Source organism: Rhineura floridana, chromosome 2 (genome assembly GCF_030035675.1).
Source record: "Rhineura floridana isolate rRhiFlo1 chromosome 2, rRhiFlo1.hap2, whole genome shotgun sequence".
Lineage (NCBI taxonomy): Eukaryota > Metazoa > Chordata > Lepidosauria > Squamata > Rhineuridae > Rhineura > Rhineura floridana.
Genome location: NC_084481.1, coordinates 114,691,683 through 114,705,651, shown reverse-complemented (window position 1 = coordinate 114,705,651; position 13,969 = coordinate 114,691,683). Strand labels below are relative to the sequence as shown.

General features: G+C 42.0%; 1 protein-coding gene across 2 annotated transcripts in view; it reads right to left on the bottom strand.

Annotated features, from left to right (window-relative positions):
- TSG101 (tumor susceptibility 101) overlaps positions 1-9,408 on the bottom strand; it is a 35,785-nt gene extending 26,377 nt beyond the window's left edge. Inside the window, exons 1-3 of one of the 2 annotated variants that reach the window (XM_061610209.1) lie at positions 9,165-9,408; positions 4,029-4,113; positions 1,920-1,985 (exon numbers count right to left, since the gene is read on the bottom strand). In XM_061610209.1, the coding sequence (XP_061466193.1) occupies positions 1,920-1,985; positions 4,029-4,113; positions 9,165-9,206 (193 nt within the window). In that variant the 5' untranslated portion in view covers positions 9,207-9,408. The remainder of the gene's footprint in view (positions 1-1,919; positions 1,986-4,028; positions 4,114-9,164) is intronic. The other variant, XM_061610210.1, reaches the window with a different exon arrangement.
- Positions 9,409-13,969: the final 4,561 nt, after the last annotated feature.

The following is a 13,969-nucleotide window of genomic DNA, read 5'->3' as shown; positions in this document are numbered from 1 at the left end:
TACAGCCTTATTTTAAATATCATGGCCAATAATAATTGATAGATCTATCTGGTATGAGTTTGTCTAGTACATTTTAAATCCATGCAAGTAGTGGTTTTTACTGCGTTTGTGGCACTGAATTTCTTAACTGTACCATACAAAATATTTGTTTGTTCTCAACCCACTGCTGAAATCTGGGACTAGGTTATCATAACATACAGGTCACTTGCTCTCTTATTTCCGTTTTCAAATTCTAGAGAGCCAGAAAAGCTCTAAATTAATTTTGGGGGTCAGTTTAGGAGTAGATGAGGATGAAGCCTCTGAAGCTTGATACAGACAAGATAGGGGTTCCAGCAATTTAGAAGTAGGCATCCAGCCTGTTCTGGATGTGGCCACACTCCCCCTTAATCGTTTGCAGCTTCGGGATGGCTCCGCGATCGACAAGTAATGGCTAGGAGTGCCTTTTAGTGGCCTTTCCTTGCAAAGCTGGACTTTGCCAGGTCACTCATACCCATGTCATCTCTAAATTAGACCACTGTAATGCATTCTTTGCTACGGACAATAATTCAGAAACTTTCAGTGGTTTAGAATGTGGCTGCCAGGATACTAAATGGAATAGCAGATTGGAACAAATAGTTCCAATAATGTATCACCTACTCTGGTTATCAATTTGTTTTCAAGCTCAATTCAAAGTGCTAGTTTTGACCTTCAGTGTTTGGGATCAGGATATCTTCAGCATCGCCACAGCACATAGAAACTGCACAAATCCTTAACGGCACTACTGACACCTTACTCTGTGTTCCCACCAGACATACAGCAGATGAGCATTAGGGACAGCACCATTTCTGCAGCGGCATTGAGGCAATGTAACAGCCTGCCTAGGGAGCTTTGCTTGGCCTCATCAGTGCTCAGAATCACTTTTTCAATCTAAGAATTACTTTTTCAAGCAGGAATTCTTAGGAAGAGCTTTTAAAAATGCGTATCTGACTACTGCTGCTTTCATATTAACTGTTTTATAGTTATTGTAAATTTTGTGATTTAGCTACATTGTAAACTTAATTTTGGACTGTAATTGACTACTGCCCATTTTTACGTGGCAACCTCAAGACAGCAAAAGACATCTTCAGCATGTGCAAATGCACCTTTGGAACCAATTTTTGTTAATACAAAGTATGCAAGTTTTCAATTTACGGAGACCCTTCCATCAGCCAGAGTGTTCGGTTTCACTCAAAAGCTGGCACAGTAGCCTAGCTTAAATTATCCCATGTTTCATTAGTTCTTTGGGCACTTCATGAACAACCAGTGTTTGCACCAGCAAAACACTTGATGTGGTTTGTATAAAATACACCTGAGAATAAATTTATTTTGCCTGATGAAACTGGAGGAAGACAGGAAAACAAGAAGACAACCAATATTTACTATCCTAACCAACACTGTCCCTGAGTGCCATGAAAATAATTATTAAAAAATTAGTTTGAAATACAGAGGATTATTTTAGAGTTAAAGATTATCATGTTTGTTCTTCATCTTTGATTTCAGAACATTTGTGGATTTAAGGAATGTAATTATGACAAAAAACAGCACCCAACAAAGTAGTTCTGTTCTTCTGGCTGCACAATGTAACTTCCCCTCCCTCTCATCTCCCTGTACATCCTCTAAATCTGTTCTGGGGTTCTCCCCAAACCTCTGGAACCAATCTGAGGAGGATACAGGGAACGAGAGGGAGAAGAAGTTCTGCCGTGTAAACAGAAATCCTTTTCTATTGCAAATAGTCTGCTGGATACTGCCCAAAGTACAGAAATCTCTCTAGCAGATGTCAACACAAAATAGTTGTACAAAGTTACAACATAGCATTTGACAAGCTAGTGACTGAGTTTATCACAGTATATCTGTATATTTTCAAGAAATCTACTTGCAACCTCCCCAAGGCACGTACATACCTCTGTAACTTACAGGAATGGTTCCTGTGAGACTCATCAGTTCTCTTGATGAACCATCATTAAAAACTGGAAAGAAAGAAGTATTATGCAATCTGTTCCTTACACAGTCAATCACAAAAATTATGCACACAATTGATAAATATAACATATATAGTTTCACAGATTACCTTTCTTCAAATACTTCTCTATATAAAAGCAAGCACTTTCTGGGAAAACAAAGTAACAATATCACACAATATAAAATGTGAGGAAACTCCAGGCCATGAGCCAATCTTGGCCCACCAGGAGGTCCAATTTGGCTGTGAGGTCATTTCCCTAGCACCAGAACCATATTTCAATCACTCCCACCAACCACTTTGATGGGTGGAGGAACAGAGTTCAATTCTGTGTTGGCTTAACATCCCAGTTCCCCTGATGAAAATTGGCATGTGCAGCCAAGACAGCAGGACTGAACACTCCCCATTAGCTGATGAGCAGGTGATTAACCTCTAGGCTGGATTACTGTAATGCACTCTATGTGGGGCTGCCCTTGAGGTTGGTCCGGAAGCTGCAGCTGGTGCAAAATGCGGCAGCGAGACTGCTAACTGGGGCAGGGTATCGCCAACATGTCACCCCACTACTGAAAGAATTGCACTGGCTGGCCATTTGCTACCGGGCCAAGTTCAAGGTTCTAGTTTTGGTGTACAAAGCCCTATACAGCTCAGGACCAGGATACCTGAAAGACTGTCTTATCCCTTATGTACCCAGTCAATCACTGCGCTCTGCAGGTGAGGGCCTCCTGCAGATACCATCTTATCAGGAGGTTCGTTCTGCACAATATAGGAAACGGACCTTTAGTGTGGCAGCACCTACCCTGTGGAATTCCCTCCCTTTGAATATTAGGCAGGCGCCATCTCTGCTATCTTTTCAGTGCCTTTTGAAGACTTTTCTTTTTCAACAAGCCTTTTAACTTGAGAGCTATCCCAGTCTGTGTCTGTGTAAGAATTGCTTAATATGTTTTTTAATAATGTTTTTAACCCTTTTTAAAAAGTTTTTTAAATGTTTTTAACGCTGTTTTGTCTTAATGTATTTTAGGATTTGTTTTTTATGATGTTTAAAGTGTTTTTAGTGCCCTGTTTGCTGCCCTGGGCTCCTGCTGGGAGGAAGGGCGGGATACAAATTAAATAAATAACAACAACAATAATAAATGCAGCCCAGGCCCCTGCTGAGAGCAAGACTGAAGTCTCAGCTCTTCAGCTGGTAAATGGAGAGTTCAATCCTGCTAGGTGCTGCTTTACACGCACATTTCCTGGAGGGAATATGCTGGTGAAGCAGACCCCTCCCTTCATCCCCACAGGTGTAAAGTCACTACAAATTCCATCATCCCTGATCATTGGCTATGCTGGCTGGTGCTGATCGGAGATGGAGTCCAGCAACATCAAGAGGGCCAGAGGTTCCCTATACCTGCTCTAGGGACTATGTTGAGGATTTTTCCAAAATGAAAAATGTGTTCCTGTGTGTGTACTGCCTTCAAGTGGATTCCGATTTATGGCGACCCTATTAACATGGTTTTCATGAGGCTGAGAGGCAGTGACTGGCCCAAGGTCACCCAGTGAGCTTCATGGCTATGTGGGGATTCGAATCCTGGTCTCCCAGGTCCTAGTCCAACATCATAGCCACTACACCACACTGGCTCTCAAAAATGTGTTCCTACCACCATTTTATTGAACAACATTTCTTAATGTGGTTTGTATAAAATACACTTGAGAATAAATTAGCTTCTAATAGATAAGAAGTAATTAGCTTTGGTACGAGTGGCTAACCTGTGGCTCTCTAGGCACTGCTTAACTACAACTCACATTAGACACTCTGACTGAGGCTGACTAGAACTCAACAACATCTGAAGAACTCAACAACATCTGAAGAACACCAGGTTACTACCCTTGTCTAGTAAGTAGTCTTGTTTCTCCTTTGCCATAAAATTACTTGCACACAATATGATATATTAATAGGAAATTAACATAGGCTATCAACAAAAATACTCTATAAAAAAGAGAAATCTAAGAAAAATACAAGACATCAATTAAGGAACAGTATATGCAGCTCAGAAGACATAATGTGATAACTCACCATATCCATCCATTACAGGCTTGAGGTCTTTATACTGGGTAATAACACTGATCGTTTCCTGAACAGTCAGGTCCCTGTACTTGTACTAGGGAAAAAGATTTTTGTAAGCCTTAAAGCATCACTAAAGGTAAGTCGCACTGAAACATTTAGACTTACTTCAATACAACAATGGTGACCAGAGCAGAATTTTTGCATAGTCTCCCACTGCAGGTAAGATTCTATTATATTTTTTGCACGTAGAACCATTTTGCTGGATTATAGCCAGGAACTGTAGAGGAAACTTGACCAGTCAGGGTCAATTATAGAAGCTGTATGTCATGTTACAAAGTGAATCAAACTCAATTCCACATTTAGAATGCTCATGGGAAATGAGAATGTCCACAATGCAACCTCCATGTGTTTTACTTTAAGGTAAACAGATGCAGTTCCACGAAGAAAATGAGCATACTTATGAATTAAGACACGACTGTGCAACATTTTTTGTGACTGCCAATAGAATAGGTAGACTCTCTCTCTCTCTTTCAATCTGTGTGTGTGTGTGTGTGTGTGTGTGTGTGTGTGTGTGTGTGTGCGAGCGAGCGAGAGAACACTATGCAAAAACCACCTTTAGTTGTTGTTTTTAACATAAACCTTGTTATTAATCAAATCAACCAGACAGTGGAGATAAAGAACAAAGTAGTCATACAGCCCATTTTAGAGTAATACACACAATTTGTTTTTTTCCAATCCATTAAAGACTTTGATTTAGGGAATATAGGGAATTAAACCTAAGCTGCTGAAACAGCAGTGGAACTCTCAATATGCATGTTTAATTAGGCTTCAATCCTCAAATACAAGCTTTCAATATATAAACATGCAAGTCAACAAACATTAGTAAACATTTTAAAATATTTATGTATTTGTCCTACTTATATGCATCAACCAAAATAACACATTTCTCTGCCAATCCTTAAATGTCCGCATAGGTCTCCTTTTCTTCCTAGCTTTTGTATACATAGTCCCCCCACTTTTTTAAAAAGAAGGGAGCACCAAAAGAGTGAAAAACTAAAAGAAAAAAAAAAGGAAGCAATGCAGTCAAAGAAGATTACTGTAGTATAAGGTAAACCTAATGCATTATCTTCTTCAAAAGCAAGATCATATTCCACTATCTTTTCAAAGCAGTTCACTTACAGCATGCTTTGGCTCCCCCTTTATTTATGTCCCCCAGAAGCGCACAAGAAAGAAGACATTTCTCTCCCTCCACCATCCACGCCAACAGCCAGCAGACAAGAGCAAACTGGCCCAAGGATGGGGCCTTTAAGTGGTGCATGAGCATGTACCTGAGCAGCTCTACACTACCACAGCTCTCCCTACTGGAGAACAATAAACCTGATTTTTTTCAAGCCTGTCACAATCCACTGTCAACTCTTCTCTCTTCCTTAAGTCAGTTTGTTGCCATGACCAATTCAAGGTGCTATGTTAGTGTATAAAGCACTAAATAACTCAGGACCAAAATATCTGACAGATGGCCTCCTTCCCTACAGACCCTCTCAGGAGTTGAGATCAACAGAGGGGGCCTTCTTAATAGTCGTGCCACCCTAAGAAGTTTGGGGGGTGGCGGCCCAGGAGAGGGCATTCTCTGTGGCAATCCCTAAGTTGCGAAATTCCCTCCCCACACGGGTGTGCCTGGCATGTTTGCTGTTCAGTTTTTGGCAAATGCTAAAGATGCACATCCTCACCCTGGCTTTTGGCACTTGAGATGTATGTTTTCAGGACACACCCTATTTATTTTAGTTGTTTTTAATACTGAATTTTAAACCGCTATAACCCACCCTGGGACCTGCTGGTGAACAGTGGGGTGTAATAATAATAGTAGTAGTAGTAGTAGTAGTAGCAGCAGTAGTAGTAGCAGTAGCAGTAGCAGTAGTAGTAGTAGCAGTAGTAGTAGTTGGCAGCAGCAGCAATCCCAGCTCACGATTCCCTGTCCCTAAGGTTACCTCTTTCGCTCACTCTGTGTGCAAGCCCAATAGCATCACTGCTCAGGAAGTTATATGCACTACCACCACCAGAACCGACTACACATTATAATATAGATTTAGTCTGTGAGCTGCTGACACAGTCAAGTAAAATGAGCTGTGCAGACCCGCTAGCAATATGGTAGTGCTCTTGTACCTTGTTCTCACCATCATTAAGGCAGGAATCAATATTCACCCCCAATTATTAATTACCAATATATGTTTATCTGAAGACAATGGAAGTTGTGCAATAATGAATGAAAGAGGATAAAGCCAGAATGAAATGTTTAAAATGTATGAATAGTATCGATATGCCACACAGCACTAAGTCAATATTTAGAATGCTCTTGAACAAGTTTGCATATTTGAGTCTTCCCTGGTTTATCACTAATTTGAAAGGAAAAAACTGTCTCAAAAATGAAATATCATAGTGGGTTTTTTTAGCCTAGTCAATACACAAACATGATATATACACACTTTTATTCATAACTTTTGAGCATAAAAAATTGGGCAAAAACTGTCTCCCCTCTCAATTAGAATTCACTGTTAAAGGTTGAAATCACAAGTGTCTAATTGGACAATGCTGCATTCTTCTTCCTCCTATTCATTCAACTTGTCGCAACTAATTAGCAGCAGGTTTCGCAATTTGCTTGCCAACTTTATAATGAATAAGATGATACAGAAGAATATAAACATGAAATCCACAGACCACTTAAACTAGCTTCACCCAACTAAGAGATCATCAGGCAGCTCAGGTGTGAACCAACTTTGACTGGGGGGGGGCACAGCCTGCCAATCATCTGATGTCACAATGGTGTCAGGTGACTGATAGGTGAGCAGTCCTGTCCACTTGTTAAAGTTGACCTACGGGGTGGGGGAAGGGGTCTGCTTCACCAGCAGGACTGAACTCTCCGCTCACCAGCTGATGACTGGAAACTTCAATCCTGCTCTTTGAAGGAGCCTGAGCAAGATTTAGCACACATACACTACTCATCACCTGACATCATCCACCCATTAGAGTGATGTCAGCTGACTGACAGGTTAGCATGATTTTGAGGAAGTGCCCTTGCAGGCCAAACTGGACCCTCTGGCAGGCCAGTTGGCCTGTGGGCCGAGGTTCCCTACCACTGACCTAGCTAATTAAAACTGTAATCTCACACACATTTACCTGGGAGTTAGTCCCACTGAACTCAACTGAACTCAGTGGGACTTATGTCTGAGTAAACATGCATTGTTAGGTGTCAGTTTTAAGCACACTTTCAGCCCAATTCCTATGTTTATTCAGAAGTAAATTGTGTTGGACTCAATGGAGCTTACTCACAAGTAGAGTTGTATAGGATTTCAGACTTGATTTGAAATTTAAGTTTCACTTAAATTAGCTGAACGAAATAATATGATTTACTCATACAAATTGCTTTTGGAGCTTGGCATTTATAAACACCAAATCATTTTGCATTTAGTGATTTTTATTCTACATGATTCTACATTATTTTATAAAGAAGAACTGACTTTTTCCTTTAGAGACTTCTCTTTGCACTAGAAATAACTTTCTCAAGACAGGATAACCAAAGAATGTTTGCAAGCATCCTTAAAATTTACTCAGCTGGGAGCTGCGCTTGGGGACCGGAAAGGAAAAGCTGGCTCTCACAAATACCTCTACTGGGGAGTAAGTGCTCTCCATAGACTTCCACTTTAATTATTTTCATAGACCAACCTTTTTCTCAGGGTAACTTTGGCCCAGATCGGGACCCACAGGAGCTCTCTGAATGGGAGTTGGATGTGACCTAAATCCCCGGCCTCAGCCCCTCCTTCAACACATCCCGGAATGCTCCTTTTTCCTGCCTTCTGCTGGCTTCCACTGGCACATCTTCTGCCAGGCTAGGCTTCCCTAGCTGAGCCGGCAAGGTCTCAGCTTCACTGCAGCTAAGCTGGGGTGTAGGGCTTCTGCCAGCAGAGCCCACCTGAGCCAGGGCCCTGCTGGCTCAGCCGGGGGTCTGCCATATCCAACTCCCCTCAGCCTGGTGTAAATATGAGTTGGATTGCGCCCTAAGTAGCTACTTCACATTAAAAATCTCACTGCATTTTAAAATTGATTAAATGAGAAACAAGAGTTGGTGTTTTCACTGAATTTACTTAGATGCTAAAACGGGCACAGCAGATAAAAATACAGTACACTTTCATTTATTAACAACCATTTCATGACAAACCTAGATCACATAACAGGCAATTTAACTAACACTCCAGGCTTTGGTACTGATCCATTTCTTATTCCCATCCAAGTTTTATAATCACTGTAGTTTATAATCACTGTAGTCACTGTCCATTGAGCTTTTAATTCTAATGCTGATTTCAACAAGAGAGCTAAGCACATTGATAACCTTCTTCAAATAAAACCCCAGCAAAAATGCTGTAATGTCTGAACTAAGCCACTGAACAACATCATTTTCATTGTAACGGAAGGATAGATATTTCCATTATAACCTTTTAAATTTAATCCTATAGTTAATATCTTGATTTGAGTGGCTTAATGTTCAATATTAAACTGCTTTACACTAACAAACCAATTCCTTCACCAACCTGAATGATCTCTGCTCACCTGTTGAACAGAATGTTTTAGTTTTATGTAGGCCACAAACGGCAGGAAATGATTCGGGGAAACCCACAAGGCCCAAAAACCGGAACAGTAACTGAAAACTTGGGAGAGGTCGCAATACACCGCCCACTTTTTTTAATATCTAAAAAGGCCTTAAGGAGCTGACAAGAAGAGTTAAGCTCTAGGGAGATCGTGTATTGTGGCCAGGAAACTGAAGGATGGGTAGATCGGTGGCTCTTTCTGTCGGTTTTCCTTTCTGCACTATTTGGTGGACCATTTACGCCTACAAATAACTTCCTACAGCCAGAGATCAAACCGCGTTTATTCGTGTCAGAGAAGGATTTTTCCGTCAGGCGGAAGAAGGGAAATGACAGAGGAAGAAATTTTATTCGTAAAGCAGAGGGGCAGGAGGGGGGGAGAGAGGTCCCCCTCTCCCACTTTCCCCAGAAAGAAGAAAGAGGCCAGGAACACTGGAGGTGGGGGGAGAGCTATGGTATGGTATCTGATGGAAGTCGGTTAGGAAGGGCTCACCAGCCCGACTAGTCTTACCTTGCCAAGCATTTTCTTCAGCTGACTCTCCGACATGGCCATGGTGGCGGTGGCCCCTACCGACCACCGGTGGTCGTTACGAGCCCGAGCGCTCCCTCCCCTGCTCCAACTCCTGTACAAACAAGAAACCTTCCCCGGCCTCCCTTGCAATAGTTCCTTCCACCAGTTTCCGCTCGGCGGCACGGCACAACGTCATTTCCGACGGCTGAACGTTAGCGCGCCGCGCACATATAACCCTAGACTTCGGCCACGTTCCAACTCCAAGCCCATGGAGATAGTACGATTAGAGTCACACAGGTTCTGAGTGGAATCTCACTATTACATGGTTGGGGGAATAAAAGCGCTGTGCGACTACCTGAAAGTGAATAGAGCACAGTGTTATTGTTCAATTGACCGTTAGCTTTGGGTTGGGATGAATCGAGGGGGTAATTTAATTACACAGGCTTTTTTTAACAACTTGATCGGTGTTGTGTGTGTAGGATATTTTTTGCTGGAGAAAGAAAAGACTACTGAAGACCCGCTACTGTAGACCATAAATGGGGCAGCTGAACTACATCTCCCATCAACCCCAACAGCATGGCTAACAGTTAAAGTTGATGGGAGTTGTAGTCCAAAAAAAAATCTCAAGGGCTCACTTAGAATTTATGATTATTTGTGGTGCTTTCCCATAAACCACTGCATTCCAGTTTGATCAAACAAAAACATAAGCAACTCTTAACAGGAAATATCTCTCAGGTCAAAGATACTAGTGGGTCAGAGTAATAAATTCTGGTGCTGCTCCCTGAGACTTAAGATACAATACATGGAAAGAATAGCAAAGCCTTTCTTTGAATTTAAGCAGGGCGGAATCAAGAATAAAAATATATTCAGAAGTAGTTTCTATTCTAACTTCTGCTAAAACCCAAAGACAGGATGATAACTACACTAACACCAGCCACTATTACCCATCAGGACAATGTCCAAGAATAAAAGAGACTTTTTAGGATTCAAACTATTCCATTCTTTCAAAGGAAGATTCAGCAGTCTTCGGCAAGGCAGTAAACACCCCATCTGTTCCTGACCCAATACAGTGTTGACCAGGGTGTAAAAATATTTAGATATCCTTAGCCTTATGACTTGATATTTCATTTTTTAAAACGTTTTAAAGTTTTCAAAGTGTTGTCCCAGCACAAGTTTGAATGGGTCATAAAGTCTCTCATGTTTATTTGGGGGTGGTGGTGAGGGGAGAAGACCTGAATCTTCTAAAAGTCCCTTCAGCACCATTTTTAGAGCTGTCCCCCATCCAACAATCCCTTTGTCAGGAATTCACAAGGCCCAGGCTAAAGGCTGTGGGAACTAAGACAGAGATGTTGGCCAAGCTTTCTTGAGTACAAGGAGTCATCCTTCCTGCCATAAAACCTTGAGATACACATGCAATATATATATAGGGCCTGTTTGCATGTGTATCTCAAGGTTTTATGGCAGGAAGGATGACTCCTTGTACTCAAGAAAGCTTGGCCAATATCTCTGTCTTAGTTCCCACAGCCTTTAGCCTGGGCCTTGTGAATCAACACCGCTTCCTGTAACCAAACGTTGGCTTACACAATAAAAGAGTCTGCTCTTTCTGTATAGAAACCCAGAATATGAAAAATAAGTCCAAAAGTGACACAACTAACACCTTATACCCCCCTCAAAATACAATATAAAATCTTGTGCAACCAATTAGATATATTTTTATAACTAATCATGTGGAAAAGATGCTAAAAAGAGTGCTGAAATAACAAGCAGCAGATAAGGATCCAAAGTGCAGTACATTTTCTAACTAAAATAACTTATGGGGCTCTTTTTCATAATCTATAGTTTGGTCCTGCAACAGACAACCATTAAAGGTCTCCCTAGCAAGCTGTTTTCAAACTAGTCACTTGGCTAATAAAAGCTAGCAGGGATGGAACAGCCAGCTGGGCCAGGGAAGTGATTAATGCTTCTCTATGAGAGGGGGTGGTCCCTGCCTGCCTGAAAGAGGCGGTAGTGAGACCACTCCTGAAGACACCCTCCCTGGACCCAGAAAATCTTAATAACTATAGGCCGGTGGCAAATGTTCCATTCCTGGGCAAGGCCCTGGAAAGAGCGGTTGCAGGCCAGGTCCAGACACTCTTGGATGAGACCGTTTATCTGGATCCATTTCAGTCGGGTTTCAGGCCTGGTTTTGGCATGGAAACAGCCTTGGTAGCCCTGTATGATGACCTTTGTCGGGAGAAAGACAGGGGGAGTGTGACTCTGTGGATTCTCCTCGATCTCTCAGCAGCTTTCGATACCATCAACCATGGTATCCTTCTGAGATGACTGGCTGAGTTGGGAGTGGGAGGTACTGCATGGCTGTGGTTCTGCTCCTGCTTGGCGGTTCGACTCCAGAAGGTGGCGCTTGGGGAACATTGCTCGGCCCCATAAATTCTCCAGTATGGGGTTCCGCAGGGGTCAGTTCTGTCCCCCCATGCTGTTCAACATCTACATGAAACTGTTGGGTGTGGTCATCCGGAGTTTTGGAGTGTGTTGCCATCAGTATGCTAACAACACACAGCTCTGCTTCTCCTTTTCATCTCCTTCAGGTGAGGCTGTCAATGTGCTGAACCAGTGCTTGGCTGCGACAATGGACTGGATGACAGCTAATAAACTGAGGCTCAATCCAGACAAGACTGAGATGCTGTTAGTGGGTGGTTCTTCTGACCGGATGGTGGATGTCCAACCTGTTCTGGATGGGGTTGCACTCCCCCTGACAGAGCAGGTTCATAGTTTAGGGGTTCTCCTAGAACTATCTCTGTCACTTGAGGCTCAGGTAGCCTCAGTGGCACGGAGTGCCTTCTATCAACTTCGGTTGGTGCCCCTATCTGGACAGGGATAACCTGGCTTCAGTTGTCCACGCTCTGGTAACCTCCAAATTAGATTACTGCAATGCGCTCTACATGGGGCTGCCTTTGAAGACAGTTTGGAAACTACAGCTTGTGCAAAATACAGTGACCAGATTGGTAACAGGGACCAGACGGTTTGAACATATAAAGCTGATTCTGGCCCACTTGCATTGGCTGCTTTTATGTTTCCGAGCCCGATTCAAGGTGCTGGTTTTAACCTATAAAGCCTTACATGACTTGGGGCCACAATACCTGATGAAACGCCTCTCCCAACACAAACCCACCTGTACACTACCCTCAACATCAAAGGACCTCCTCTGGGTGCCTACTCCAAGGGAAGCTGGAAGGCTGGCAACAAGGGAGAGGGCCTTTTCAGTGGTGGCCCCCAAATTATGGAATGATCTCCCCGATGAAGTTCACCTGGCGCCAACATTGTTATCTTTTCGGCACCAGATCAAGACTTTCCTTTTCTCCCAGGCATTCTAACAGCATTGTGCTGAACTCTGACCCCAGGTCTTTTAACTCGTTTATCTGTGCTTCATGGTTTTAAACTTTGTATGCTCTTTAAAATTGTATATCTATTTTAATGTTCAATGTTTTTAATTTTTGTAAATCGCCTAGAGTTTTGACTATGGGGGCGGTATATAAATATAATAAATAAATAAATAAATAAATATTATATAAAGTAATTCAAACACAGGCCCAGAAGCAACTCTTTGAAACAGTCTTTGGAAAATGTATGGTGTTATTACACTACCCATTTTGGTTGGTTACTAAGAACATAAGAAGAGCCCTGCTGGATGAGGCCAAAGACCCATCTTGTCTAACATCTAGTTCTCACAGTGCCTAACCGAATGCCCACGGAAAGCCTGCAACTACGACCTGAATGCAACAGCACTCTCCCCCTTACCCTGTGATTCCCAGCAATTGCTATCCAAAGGCATTCTGCCTCTGACAGCAGAACACAGCCATCACGACTAGTAACCATCAAGAGCCTTATCCTCCATGAATTTGCCTAATCCTCTTTTAAAGCCATCTACGTGGGTGGAGTATGTATGGATGTGAAAGTTGGACAGTGAAAAAGGCAGATAAGAAAAAAATCAACTCATTTGAAATGTGGTGTTGGAGAAGAGCTTTGCACATACCATGGACTGCGAAAAAGGCAAATAATTGGGTGTTAGAACAAATTAAACCAGAACTGTCACTAGAAGCTAAAATGATGAAACTGAGGTTATCATACTTTGGACACATCATGAGAAGACATGATTCACTAGAAAAGACAATAATGCTGGGAAAAACAGGAGGGAGTAGAAAAAGAGGAAGGCCAAACAAGAGATGGATTGATTCCATCAAGGAAGCCACAGACCTGAACTTACAAGATCTGAACAGGGTGGTTCATGACAGATGCTCTTGGAGGTCACTGATTCATAGGGTCACCATAAGTCATAATCGACTTGAAGGCACATAACTACAACAACAGGTGGGTGGCCATTACTACTGTTCAAAAAAGGCTATTATGTTCCTTTTATTAGTGGCCTACTCCATAATTTTAATTATTTAAACGTTGCACGGTGCTGGTATGACTCAAAATACTATTTTGTACCAGTTAGGTAGTGCACCACACCACATTATTAATTCCTCACTTCAGAAATGGGCATTTAGAAAACATTTACCAACCCTGGGCTCCTGCTGGGAGGAAGGGCAGGATATAAATCAAATAATAATAATAATAATAATAACCCATGTGCTTCAGATATTATTAGCAAATTCCTTATATTTTTCTTAATATTACGTATCACAGTATTCTTTCCATACTTCTTTCCATAAAGCACTTACGTAAAAAAATGCAAAAAGGCAAAATTCATTGCAATCATAAGAAAAAGTACACAGTATATATGCTATCATTAGATTGGCAAACCT